Source organism: Parambassis ranga, chromosome 18, assembly GCF_900634625.1.
Source record: "Parambassis ranga chromosome 18, fParRan2.1, whole genome shotgun sequence".
Classification (NCBI taxonomy): domain Eukaryota; kingdom Metazoa; phylum Chordata; class Actinopteri; family Ambassidae; genus Parambassis; species Parambassis ranga.
In genome coordinates, this window is record NC_041038.1 from 5,203,967 (window position 1) to 5,218,351 (window position 14,385).

The 14,385-nt window shown below is 42.1% G+C and overlaps 1 protein-coding gene across 1 annotated transcript; it reads left to right on the plus strand.

Moving 5' to 3' along the window:
* The first annotated feature begins 858 nt into the window (after positions 1-858).
* On the plus strand, positions 859-13,067 carry LOC114450950 (protein O-GlcNAcase). The gene is made up of 17 exons (XM_028429418.1): positions 859-999; positions 2,377-2,428; positions 5,759-5,856; positions 6,168-6,298; positions 6,370-6,541; positions 6,623-6,721; positions 7,234-7,503; positions 8,275-8,361; positions 8,453-8,931; positions 9,009-9,183; positions 9,768-9,824; positions 10,162-10,247; positions 10,330-10,434; positions 10,582-10,673; positions 10,752-10,941; positions 12,589-12,748; positions 12,852-13,067. The coding sequence occupies exons 1-17, from the start codon at positions 960-962 to the stop codon at positions 12,986-12,988; spliced, it is 2,430 nt and encodes an 809-aa protein (XP_028285219.1). The 5' UTR covers positions 859-959; the 3' UTR covers positions 12,989-13,067.
* The last annotated feature ends 1,318 nt before the right edge of the window (positions 13,068-14,385 follow it).

Genomic DNA, 14,385 nt, shown 5'->3' on the forward strand with positions numbered 1-14,385 from the left:
AAGTGACCAAATGTTATTTCTGTGGCAATGTTATCTTCCCAGTTTATATTATTTAACCAAAAAACCTTGGTTTACTGTCAAAAACTGTATGTATACCTTCGAATTAACAAAATTTAAACTGTAGTCAATATTTCCACATTAGCAGCATATATTGTGTATCTATGAAACAAATTACCGTTCTGTATTAATGCTGGGGAAGTAGCTAGCTGCCGAACAGAATAGCTTGTTACCGAAGAGTAAAATTAGCAACTAACCCTAATTTTACTAACACAACTGAGGTAGTTGCTAACTTTACTCTTATAACTAGCATGCTAATTACGCCAAACCTTAATGCAGTATAAAACAGCTAACATCTGCATAAGACATTTCCCCAGCATTTGATGATAAACATAAAAAGACTCTAAACAACCTACAATAACTTTTAAGTATAAGAACTGCTTTGTATCCAAGTAAAGTGTTGTTGTCGGTTGACAGTGCTGTCTTCAGATTCCCGTTAGCTAAAACACTGGCAGTGCAGTGTTCGATGTGAGCAAAGCGCCGTGTTGATAACCTTTGTTTTATTATGCGACTGCAAAAAAGCAAATATCTTTTTTAGATAGCCTTAAGTGCTCTCTCCATAAATAAATATTTACTATTTTGTTTTTTTTTAATAATAAAAATCTCCAAAAACAACATGTTTTCCTTTTATACGTCAGGAATTAGGCTATAAATCGTCAGGTAATAAGTCTTCCGACAATTACAACTTTCATCCGGCACCTGAACGCAGCACGCAAGCTCCAGTGATGTAGAGTGAAAAAGAGAGGGAGAGGAGGAGGAGGAGATGGAGGCAGAAGCAGATCGAGAAGAGGCATGAATACTACTCCCGGGATCTAAGCTGACAGACAGGGAGAGGATCTCGTCTTCCCTCGCTCGTTAGGGGCCGACTGGAAACCGAGGGAGGCAGCGGTGCAGAGGACAGAATGGAGGAGAGGAAGCAGTTCCTTTGTGGGGTGGTGGAAGGTAAGAGCGGCCGACTTCAATTCTGACCCCCTGTCTGGTCATGTGATTTTTTTGTTACCTCAAGAGGTGATTTTGAACAGACCACCGTTTGACCTATATTGTAAAACCGAACGTGTTGTCAGCTACTGTAAAAAAGGACTGGGAGTGGTGATGTTTTTGAAGACTGGCGTAAGGTGAAGGTCTGTATGAGATGATGTGATGGTGCTCAGTGAAGCTTGAAGTGGAGATCAAAGAGCAGGCGGTGAAAAACATTCACTAACGTCTGGCTGAAAGGCTGCAGGCTAAAGGGAAGGCGATAATGGTGGGAATGAAGATGATGTGATGATGCTAATAACGGTGAGGATGAGGATGGAAATGACTGTGATGAGGTTGGTATGGTATGACATGACAACATGAGGTTGGAGATGCTGTGAAGATGTGAGGATGGAGGAATGATGATGAAATAAAAGACCAGTGAAGCCCTACTGTTAACGGTGGTGGTAATGATCCTAATGACATTACAGGCACAGAATCACACTGCAGAAAACAAAAACAGTACATACATTGATTATATGTCATTATGATTGGAGGCTAATGAATATCATATCATATTTTGATAATCGTTTTAAAAATGTATTTGTCTGTAAATCTTAAGATGTATTTTGATCAGCTGAATAATTGTGTCCTAACTTTTTGCTTTGTCCACTATCCCAGCTTGTGCACTCAATTCATTTTGTATCTATATCTCTCTCTCACACACACGCCTTATTAATCATTCTTATTCCTCCTCACACCTGTGTGTTTCTAAACCCCTTGTGGTGGCATCCAGCAGAGTTAGTAATTGGGTTTGGCTTAGCAGGGGGGCCCTCCACAGGACACAAAGACATGCAGGTAGACATGTCATACACATGCACATCACAATAAACATATTCCCATAGGCATGTGGGAAAGAGCAGTCAGGATTGTAAGTGTATCTAATTTAATTCCCACTCTGACCCAATTCCTGTACACACATGCTCACACATATAAGCAGACTTATTCAAAAACACAAAGGAGGCAGAAGGACACTGGATGCTCCCATTTCTAAGAATAGAACATATGATGGAGTGTGTAGCTGCAGATGAATTATGGCTGTGCCAAACGCAGCAGGAATGTGATAAAGTAAGCACTGGAAGAACCTTGTGTTGTTTTGCCACAAGCTCTGGGAGCTCATTTGGGAATAAATTTTAACATTTTCATCTATAACTGCTACAAAGTAATCAACTAAACTACAGATATTTATTGTGATTAAAGCATCTTCATTGTGGTCCTTCAGAGCTAATCGGCATTGTGAGTGTGTATTGTCAGATGTCATGATCTGTAATGTGATGTGTGCACTCATTTCACGTTCTTCTCTAGGTTTCTATGGGAGGCCCTGGTCTATGGATCAGAGGAAAGTTCTGTTCCAATGGTAAGTGCAGTGCCACCACCCTTTGTGCAAGCCCTGTACAGCATGAACTGTTCTGTATGTACAGTCTGTGAACACAGGTGTCTGTGCATATGCCTTGTACACCTGGTCAGTGGGGATTTTTTTATGTTGCTCCTCTACCCTGCATGAATACTCTGGGTATAGGAGCTCCTGACCTGATGCCTGTGGGCTAAACCCAGTTGCATGCCTCTATTTTAGTGCCAAGCAGAGATGAGAGAAATCACTGATGCAGAAAGACTCCATCCAGCAAAGGGCAGGCTCAAAGTGAGTCCTGAGGCTCAGTCATGGATGACAAGAAGGAATAGAGGAGAGACAGAAGCTGCACTTTGTTATAGTGGAAGAAAAGAAATATTGACTTAACATTTGGGAAAAGTGAACAAAAATGAATCAATCAATGACAATCAATGAATCAGTGGTAAGAAGCAGCTCTGGACAGAAGACATAAATTAAACTGAAGCATGTCTTCAAATCATGTTTGGTGTTTGACTAATTGAATTGTTTCATCTGGTTTCACACAGTATATTTATACCATGCTAATAGATAATTTGTGTGGCCTGTTAACCTTTAAGGATGGTTTGCTGAGCCTGAAGCTCTACTCAGCTGTCACACACACGGAAGCTGCACAGCAGCACCATGCTCTGTAGCTGTTGGGCACAGAATGGGGAACAGCACCTGTGAGAGAGCCTATTCAACACAACAACATAACAATGGTGGACAAAAGCCATTAAAAGAGTGAAGACAAGCAGATGGTGTCTACAGAGCATTTGCTCTAAGATGCAGTCATGTAATATAAAGGCTGTGAGGTCAGGATTCATGTTTGGCTTCACCCACAGTCACTGGTGCCCTGGTGAAAGCCTGTCTATAATTTAGCTCTGGAGGAACTCACTAAACTCATTAAAACCACAGGTGTTTTGCTAGCTTGATGCAGAAGTTCCTTAAAGCTGAATCACAGAAACTTGTCTAAGGTATAATACATCAGTAGATTGGTCCCTGTGACATCACAACAACGTTTTAAATGTACTGTCTCCTAACCATACACAGAACAAATCCTCATTAAAAACTTCCCACTGTCAGCATGTGGGATGCTGGCTTGTGGCAGGCTTTATATCCACAGTCTACATCCGGTGAGTCAGACCAAAGCAAAGTAAAGGCAGCTCCAGGCTGCTCATAATGAATTTCATAACAACAAGTCCGTCAAAGTGACATTTAAAGCCTGATTGGTCCATTCGTAAAAGTAAAACAATAAAAGGAACAAGGAGATTGATGCACTAATAAAGGATGGAGCGTCTCCCTTTCATGTGAATTGCGTGTATACTGCGTTGGCACAGTGATCTTACATATAAGTGGAACAACATATATCCCCAGTGGGAGCTGTGACACAGTTTTGTAGTTTGGCAGCCAATAGTAACAGTCATCTGTATTTCCAGAGAGAGCAGGTCCCTCTGCTCTATGCTTTTCACTGCTCTTAAATTCAGGCAAAGAAATATACACCCAAATCATTCTAGCACTGTAAAAATACAGATATATAGAAGCGATGATTAACATACTAAACTTTAATCTGTACCTTAGAAGCTGCCAAACTAAACAGGCAATCACTGCTTTATAGGGAGACTATGACGATTAATTTGACTTTCAAAACTAGCAGCAGCTGACTGTGTGGGCTTCCAGGTTTATTTATAGCTGGGCTTTTTTAGACCATAGTGTGGGGTGCAGGCAAAAATCATATGATGAGTGTTGCATAAGATTGGCTGAGTAGAGATGTGAATGTATCTACAGTAAGTGTGCATGCGATTTGAAGGAGGTAGCTTTGTGGAGGCGACTTACACACCATCTGTCCAGGAAATGAAACAGAGAGAGAGAGAGAGAGAGAGAGAGAGAGAATAAGAACACGACCCACCCACAAATGACAAGAAAGATGAGCTGGTCCACATCCAGAGAGAGACAGAGAGCAATACTCATGTTTGTACTGTATATGTTTGTGTGTGAATGTAGATACCATTTCACTCCTAGTACTATGCTCTATTTATAATTTAGGAGGTAATTTCCTGTAACTGAGGTGGCCTCAGTGGCTTATGATCAATACATGGATCTATTTTCTCTTTTTTTGCCTCCTGTCATCATCTCACTGATCTCCCCTGGCAAATGCTGTTATGGGCCTAGAGTGTGGAAAGGATAAGAAAGAGTTGTAACTGATAAAAGTTAGATAAGCAATAGATATTCAGTTCAGTATTAAACAATTTTAGGTCAATTCATTTGTAGATATATTACATTTTCTTAAAAAAACTAAAATGTAAGCAGGATATTAAAAAAAGAAATGAATAAATTATTAACAATGTCCTAAAGAGGTTCACATGACCCGGAGTAACAATTAAACTTTGAAGCAGAGATGGAATGTGGACGTGTTCTTGACTAAGTTGTCAGTGTGGTCTGAAAGTTGTGCGTAATGGGACTACTGTGTGTGACGTCAGATTGAAATACCTGTCATTTTGGCACAAGAGGGGGGAGGGGCATCTGTTTCACAGAAAAAATGGCACAGTAATTATTATTTAAAAAAAAACATTTATCTAGACCCTGAGGGCAGATTAATCTTAGGTACCAGTTGTCATTGGCTTCTTGGCGGGTGACTTTAATAATATTATGAACACTTGTTTGGACAAAGCCTCACCCTCCATTATCCAATACACAGGCATCCAAAACCTGACTTTCCACATGCCAGTCAAAGATTGTTGCCACGGAAACCTACAGATATGCTTGCCATAGAAGTTTGGGTTGCTGTAGATAATACATTTAAAAACAGTTGCCAGGGAAGCTACAGCCAGACACAGGTGCCATAGAAACTACAGTCAAATATCAGACAGAAACAGTCACTGTAGAAACTACTGTAAGAAATGTTTATTCTAGAAACTTTAGCCAGATGCCAAGAAACTAAAGTTAAAGACAGTTGTTACAGAAACTACAGTCAGAAATGGCAACCACAGAAGCTACAGTCACAAATGGTTGGCATAGACACCTTCCATCACAATCGGTTGCCATAAAAACATCAGTCAGACAGGGTTGCCATAGAAACAAGTCAAACAAGATATGATGTGAAGTAATATAATGGAAACAAAAAGTACCTTTTGAAGGGTATTGTTTAAGTGTATCCTGTGTTTTTTTTCATTACTGTCTGCGGCTTGCCAACTTCAGGACATGCAAAATATACATATACATCTGTTGCATAACACTATAACACAACTTAAATGTAAGACCACCAATCTAACAAATCATACCCTTTGTGAAATGTCTGCCTCCTGTGGCATGTTTCTCCACCAGGATGCAGCACTGGGGCCTGAACACCTACTTGTATGGCCCAAAAGATGATTTGAAACACAGACTCCTGTGGAGGGAAGTCTATTCTCCTGAAGAGGAGGGTAAGAATGTAACAGTTGTTCATCTGCTCACTTGTCTGTGAGAATTTATATTCATACATGTGAATTATTTTGCTGAGTTACTAAATAAGAACATGATACCTTTTGCTATTCATGGTAAAATATGTGATTTCTCAGGTAAATATTAGCCACAAAGGTACAAGTGTTTATGTGTCTTTTTATGGATAGCTAAAACATAGTTGTAATGTTAAAACAAATAAATTAAAAAAGACAATAAAACTGTTACCACTTGCTTAAGGTTGGGTATAGTGGAGGTAAATGAGGAAAGATGATCCTTCTGCTTTTCCCTCCAGTTCAGTTGCGTACTCTCATAGTGGAGGCCCAGTCAAGAGGTCTGAGGTTTGTTTACGCGCTCTCTCCTGGTCAGGACATTGTCTTCTCTTCTTCCTGTGATTTGACGCTACTCAAGCGCAAGCTGAGACAGGTACGCTACCCACAAAAAACACTAGAGAAATGTCTGATAGGTTTCATAAAAGGTGTCATCACTCCTTTCAGGTATCAGACCTGGGTTGCCAGGCATTTGCCATTCTGTTCGATGACATCGATCACTCCATGTGTCAGGCCGACAGTGAGGCCTTCACTTCATTTGCCCATGCTCAGGTCACTGTAACCAATGAGATTTATCGGTACTTGGGGGAACCACCTGTCTTCCTTTTTTGCCCCACAGGTAAGATTGGGGGGTGAAATAAAATCTGACTGCTTTTTACTGTATCTCTTATCATACTCCTTTCTCCCACTTTCTCTGTAGAGTACTGTGGTTCTCTGTGCTCTCCTAGTGTATCTAAATCACCCTACCTGCAAACTGTCGGAGAGGACCTCCTGCCTAACATAACTGTAATATGGACAGGTAAGACACACGTAATGTGACTTTATTGTATAACACCATATTTCTGCATTTAGAATCTTGTTTTCTGTTTTTTTAGCCTTATTAGCTGACCTGCACCTTCTTGGCGAAAAAAAATACACAAACACTGGCAAAAACACAGCTCAGCATGCACACATGCAAATAAGTGCAGGCACAGATCCACACAGCCCCCTCACAAACCAGCTAGTGATTTAGATGCACATCCACCCACACACACATATGGACGTACAGTAGAAACACGCACACACATTAACGTCTACACAGTTAAGTCTTTTTCCTTATTATTAAGTTAGTTTCCATATTTCTACCTTACATTATTCCATGGTGAAATGTAAAGTTGCATATGTTCTATTTTGAAGATTTGAATTGGAAGAGAAGTGCTATCTATAAGCCTTACCTCACTGACAGCTCTGCACGCAAACTATGCAACAAAGCTGTCAAAGGAACTATGCTAACTCACCGATACAAACATTTCCCTTCACTCTGATCTATAGGTAGCAAGGTCATATCCAGAAAACTGTCTGTAGACTGCTTGGCTGAGGTAGAGTCTGTCCTCCAGCGCCCCCCTCTCATCTGGGACAACCTGCATGCTAATGACTACGACTCCAGACGTCTCTTCTTGGGGCCTTTCAAGGGTCGGGAGCCTCAGCTAAGGAGCCATTTGAGGGGCCTGCTGCTCAACCCAAACTGCGAGTTTGAAGCCAACTACATTCCGCTGCACACGCTGGGAACCTGGTATAGAGCTGGAAAAGAGGAGCTGAAAGGTGAGGGAGAAGCAGCAGTGATGGCACAGGAGATGAGTTAATAAAATATAATTGGCTTTGACAGACCACATTATTCCACAATTAGTCCCTTTGCTTACTAAGTGTTGCTTGGCAACTAGCACTATTTTGACCACCAGCAAGAAATCATTTCCAGTGTTAGTACACAAAAACATTACCCTTTCTGCATCTAATTGTAAGTGCTGTGATTAGATTTCTTCAATCTGTTTCACACAAAGCTGTGTCATAACTCTACATTAGCATAGCAATAATAGCCATTACATCACCTTCATTTGACATTTGCCTAATATTCGCTGCATTTCTTTAACTGTGAAAGTAAAATGCATTGTGATGAGAATCAAGGGATGGTTGGAAAATTGTAGGAACAGAGAAGCATTTTAGCTTGTGCTGTTCTGAAGAGTGGGTGGGCTGGGGTGGGGGTTAGCGGGGTGGAGGAATAATTGTGTGGGGTGATGAAGGAAGAAATTAGATAAGAGCAAGGTCCCTCTGTGGAGTGGGAACAAGGCAGAGGCTTGGAGGACGAATAGGCTTTAAGAGAGGAGATGCTGGGGGGGAAAAAAAGATGAAGGGCAGACTGGGGCCTGTACTGTGGATGAAAATGGAAGAGGAATTTTAATGATGGTGCAACCTTGTAATATTGAGCACTGCAGACTGGGCATGCAAAATGATTTAGGTGAGTTTCTTGTTTGTGATACACTCTGAATATAAATTAGTGAAGTATCCCCAGTTACTACAATGCTGTGTGTGTCCTAGATGAGGAGTGTGAGTACTGTCCTGATAGAGCACTTTCTGCTGCACTACATGATTGGATGGAAGAACTCAACCAGCCATTGCAAGCAGGTGAAAAATACAATAATAATTCAGTGCTTTTTTGTCTGTCTGAGTGAGCTAGCTATATTTATGTCATGTTTTCTTATCCTTACCATTACAGGTCGGCAGAGCTCGAGGACTGACCATCGCACCTCTGTTCCAACGTCCCGCTGCAAAACTCCTGACAGATCTGACTGCCCTTCCATGTTCAGAGCAACCTCTGCTGTGGCCAAACTCCCAGTCTTCCCCTTGAATTCCAGCTCACCACCATCATCACCTCCTACCAAGGCCAAGGGGGAGAGGGAAGGACGAGAGGGGGAGAAAAAGACGACAAACCAGCCTAGTCAAACCAATCAGCAGGCTCCAGGATCTAGGTCTGGAGCTCCTACAGGTGGAGGCCAGGGACAGAAGGCGCAGGGTCGTGGACTGTGTGGTGGGAAGGGGGTACTAAGTGAGTCCCAGGTGCGGCTGCTGGTTGGTCTCCATTATCTCCCACATGAGCATGGCCCATCGGCACAGAAACTGCTGCAGGATCTGACCTGGCTGAAAACTAACTGCCAAGTGGTCAGCGCTAACAGCAAGAAGACACCGCCTCAGAAGGTCAGTGACAATTCTGAGAGGAAGTTTCTGTGCCAGCCTTTACTGATGAATACGAAGAATATGCTTTATGTCCTCAGGTTGATGAGTGGCGTGGGCGGGCCTCCAGGTTCCTGTCTCTGTGTGAAGACATTGCACAGCTCCACTGCAGCGTCGTGGGTGGGGCCAATAGGGCTGTGCTTTATGATCTTTACCCATACGTTTGGGACCTGCGGAACACAGCTCTGGTAGCAAAGGCCTTCATATGCTGGCTTGGTAAGAACACATACATTGTATTGAATATAGTGTTATAAAACATAACACAGCTAGCATAACGTGGCATAGTTGCATATTGTAAAGAATACTTTGGATAACCAGCTGTATACATCACTCAACTCCTCTGTAATAATCATCCACACAATATGGTACATTAAGTAGTGCATAGCATTAAGTGCTATACTACCCTTTGATATTTATCAGTAATATACAGTAGAATAATAGGATCAGGGTGCAGACTGTAGCAGTCCCAAGGAATATAGTAAGGAATATAGTAGGTTGCAATACATAGCCTGTAGAACACAACAGTCTACTGCAATATAGTATAAAGAACAGAATTGTTTTTATACCCAAAGAACATTATGCAAGATTTTTTCTATAGTACTGTATGTACTATTAACTAGTTCATGCACTATTACTATGTAGTGCCTTTTTGTTACACTGTAGCACACAATACTACTGGCACCGTACTTATGTTTGAAAAGAGAAGATAAGCGAAGACTGAAAAGGTTTCTGTAGATTATTGTGGTGTTGCTGCCTAATTAATGACACCCTTCACCCACCCACTCATCTACCTCACACAGATGGACGAGTGCAGAGTGACAGCTCCACCCTTGGCTCCTGGAGAAACTGCTTCCACTGTGAGTGGCCGTGACATTTAAACCTCTTGCCTCCTTGTCTCTGCTTGAAATAACTACATTCAGTCATTACCTCTCAGCACCTCTCGGCACAGAGAGGACTGAACCACCAGTTTTGCTGCTGCTTTAAATATTTAGGAGAGAAAAATGGAAAAAAGTTAATTTCAGCCAACGTCTCTTGAGAAGCTGTGATGCTGTAAACTGCTGAATTTTTATGTTGGCATAAATATTTAAAGCTGTGCAATCATTTTTTTTGTCTCCGCTGATAACTTTCCTGGAGTTTCACTAGCTTTAACCTCATGATGTCACCAGCATAACATGTGGGTCCTGTCTGTGGCAGGGTGTGGGAAGACCACAGGGGCGGACCTACTGGGAGTGGATTCGGAGCCATGGGTGTTCAAAGGGGGAGTGTCTGGAGAGGTGCAGGTACGTGTGCAGGCTTGTACTGGTCTAAATGAACCTTTGTCAAATGAAGTCTTTAACATGTGCTTGTTTATGCGGTGTGTAGATGCTTCTCCCAATTGGCAGCAGTAGTGAACTTTTTACCCATCCTCCACCTCTCTTTCCTACCTCTCGTCTCTACAACATCAGGCCCTACCACAGCAAAGACAAGGTAGTAGGTCTCACTGTATTTACTATAAAATTACGATGTGCATTACATACTCCTGTCTATGGACGGTAATTTTCAGATGTGGATTTGAAGTTATTTACACACTGATGAAGAACCAATTCTTGTGTGTGTGTGTGTGTGTGTGTGTAGGTGGAGTTATACCGGATGGTCCGCCAACTTCACCTGAGGACTCAGGGTTCCCAAGAGTCCACTTCTGCTCATCCAGATGTCATAGGAGACAGGTGTGTGTGAGAGAGTTAAAAGTACAGTGCCCATAATATCTGTTTTTTTTAATTTCATACCACATTTTGTTACTCTAGATGTCTGGGACCATGCCTGGCGTTGTGTCCCGAGTACAGCTTCATCCTGGAAGATGAGCTTGGCGTTTGTGGCTGTGTGTTGGGCATCTTGGATGTTCGCTCCTTCGCCAAGCGGTGCCAGGCCACTTGGATACCTGCAATGAGGGACAAATACCCACCCAAGGGGGGCAACACACACCCCAACACACAGGTGAATACATGGGTAATATTGCAGTACAAGACTTCCTCATATATATCTCTCCCTTTGAACCATAATTATTACTTTGTTAAGATAGACACACACAACACCAGGGAAAATCACATTAACATTTAGACATACAGCATCCGTACCTGCTGTCACACCATCTGGATCCCTCCGTAAAGGATTAATACCCCACTGGTGGCACATGCAGGTAAACAAACAAACACTGTGTCAGTGACGCAGCAACACCTGAGAGTCAAACCACATACATCAGTCGTCTAGCATAATCTGTCTGGTTCTCTTTGCATTTTTTTATTAAAAGGAAGCACTTGTTTCATGCAGCAGATCTCCATGTTAATACAAGAATGGTGGAATTACATAAAAATAAAAAAAGGGTGTGAATCACGACAATGATGATTAATCATCCAGCCCTTCCTCTTTAAGGGTATACAGTGACACACAATGTTGCTGTTGCCCATCACGACAAACACGTAATAGATTACTGCTGAGCAGGGGTGGTGGTGAGCAACACAAACAGTCACACCGTGACATCTGTGGAGGATTCATTTGCCATTTTATCTGCATCATAGTGACTCTGACTGTAACCATTTAGATCAGGGGTCTCAAAGTCAACTTACCCAGGGGGCCACTGGGGGTATAGTCTGGGTGAGGCTGGGCCGCATTAAGGCCGCATTAAAAAAAAAGGGTTTCAAATATTCCAAAAAAGTACTGGTCCAATCGTCTCAATCTTTATTAATAACAGGTCAGAATAGGGATGCAAATTATTGATTAATTCAATAATCGTTAGTTGAATGACCTTATTGATCGAATTGATAAGTTTACAGTGAGGGCAGCTACTGAGAACATGTGTTCTATTCAACTAGCATCCTGATTAAAAAGAAAGAAAGAAACTCCAAGTACTTCATGTGACCTGCGTATTCACAGCGAGCACAAATGGAAATGCTGATTAACACGCGGCAGTCTTCTAGTTTGATCCATTCTGGGACTATATTCTGACGGATCGTTTGACACAGTTCTCAATGCGCGCTTTCTGTCCGCTGTTGCAGTACGCTCACGTGTGTGTGTGTGTGTGTGTGTGTGTGTGTGTGTGTGTGTGTGTGTGTGTGTCGGGGGGCGGAACTCCTCTGCAGCGGAGAAATGCGCGAGCATGCAGAGACAGAAACGACACACCGAGCAGAACGGAGGCTGCCACTCCTCAAAAAAATTCAAACTAAATATCAGAGAAATACTGACGGGGGAATTAATAATAAAAATAAAAATGTGTGTGAGAAAAATGTGCGGGCCGCACTAACACTAAACTTTGATGTCAAGTTGGGCCGCAAATGGCCCGCGGGCCGCTACTTTGAGACCCCTGATTTAGATAAATATCAGTCAAAGGTGTAAAGTTTTACAGTTCAAGGCATAAAGTGGCAAAAGATTTCATTTGTGTGTTACAGTAGATAATAAACATCTGTCTATTCTTTCACTGTGAATTTGTTTATTCATAAACTGCAGATGATGAACTGTCATGAATTTTACAGTAGGCTGCTGTTTAATCAAATATCGCTCTTTTCTGACATCTAGTGGCAGCAGTAGGAAACTATACATACATCACACCCTTCAAGACAGCATGACAGTGATTTTCCTTATATGCAGGACTTAATACAGTTAATGGAGGAGGACCAGGGCGAGTACCCAGACTCCCTGCTCTATCACTTCCCCTCTCAGCTGCGACTGGATGCTCTGCCTGAGCTGGTGGATATCAGTGTCAGTCGCACCCTGCTTACTGCCCTCCTCACTGCACTCAAGGCCAATGGTAAGCTCACAGTGTGTGTTTGTGTTCCGTATTTGTATAAAGGTAAAAAAAAAAACAAACTCATGCACACTGGCCAAACTCCTTTATGTATTTGCATGTGTAGGTTCCCGGGGTGTGTTCTGTGAGGTGCAGCCTACAGACCGTCAGAGGTTGGAGTTCTTGACCAAACTGGGCTTCCTGGAGATCCTCAGAGGAGAAGCCAGGAGCAGAGAAGGGGTGGTGCTGGGAAGGCTGCTCTGAACAAAAAACACTCACATTGTCACAAACATACACACCATCTGAAACAACAAAGACACTTGCACTTATGCAGCTGATACACAAAGGCACTTACAAACACACAGATGTTGGAGCTACAGTATATACATTGCAGAGATGGCTAAGTTTTGAAAAAGAAGCAGGTCTCTATTATTGCCATCAAAAGAGGAAATGTTTTTTGAGGGATATTTCTGGATTTCATTGAGTCTGTGGGATAAAGCCAGAGATGTACAACATATAAAATAACATTTGAGAGTAAACCTTTGGCAGAAATGTGCTGATCTTCCCTGGCTGAGGACTATGAGATTTCTTCCAATTTCAAGAAAGCTAACAGGTTGAAATGGGAGCAGAGAACTAGATCCCAAACACACTCCTCTGTGAAACATTTTACATATCTATGTTTTTAAAGCTGGAAACAGAACATCCATTTTCTTAACCCAGATTTTCCTGTACAGAGTCACAGGGGACTGGTGGGACTGTCACTGTGGGATATACCCTGAACAAGTCGCCAGTCTATTGCAGTGCTAACATAAGGAGACAAACAACCAGACACACTCACACCCAAACCATTTTAGAGGCCCCGATTAACCCTACATGCACAGGGACAGTGAGAACATGCACCGGGAACACACAAACCTATCGTTACACCACCAGGAAAAAACTAAAATGTCTTAAAAAACTAAGCATGGAACTGCTATCCGAACTAATAGAGATAGTGGGGAGTGGTTCTATGGTCGATCTTCTGCTCTGCTCCCTCCACTTGGTCTATAAAGGTTTTTTATTTTAAGGTTAGGAAGTTTTTTTTCTTGTGCCAATCCTGTTGGTTAGATAGGCCAGGCCCAGGCGTGGCATTACAGTTTACATTTGCTTAGTTTAGATGGATGTTTACATGCATGAAGAACAAAACATTGTGTGGCTGTTCACAGAGTAGGGTTACATGTACTGTACACTGACATAGACACAAACAAAGATCATTCTAATGGCATGCTCTAACATGGCAACGTAATTGATTTTTTTTATTGGAGTTTTTTCAGCCATTATAGCTGTAAAGACTTAGGAAAATAGCAAGAAAATGAAAATGCATGCTAATATACATCAAAAAACACACACTCATACACACAGTAAAGTTTACACTTGGACAGATACCTCTACCTAATTTCACATCATTTACACGTCAGATGGTCTTAATACTGCCAGTGTGTGCACACTGCTACACACTGGCATGGGTAGTGTGTGTGTGTGTGTGTGTGTGTGTGTGCTCTAAATGGGGTGTATGCATGTGTGAATGTATGCCAATTATACAAATTAGGACAGTTGTGTCATTCTGCCTTTATTCTGACAAATCATGAACACCGTGGATCACACACGGACACACAAACACA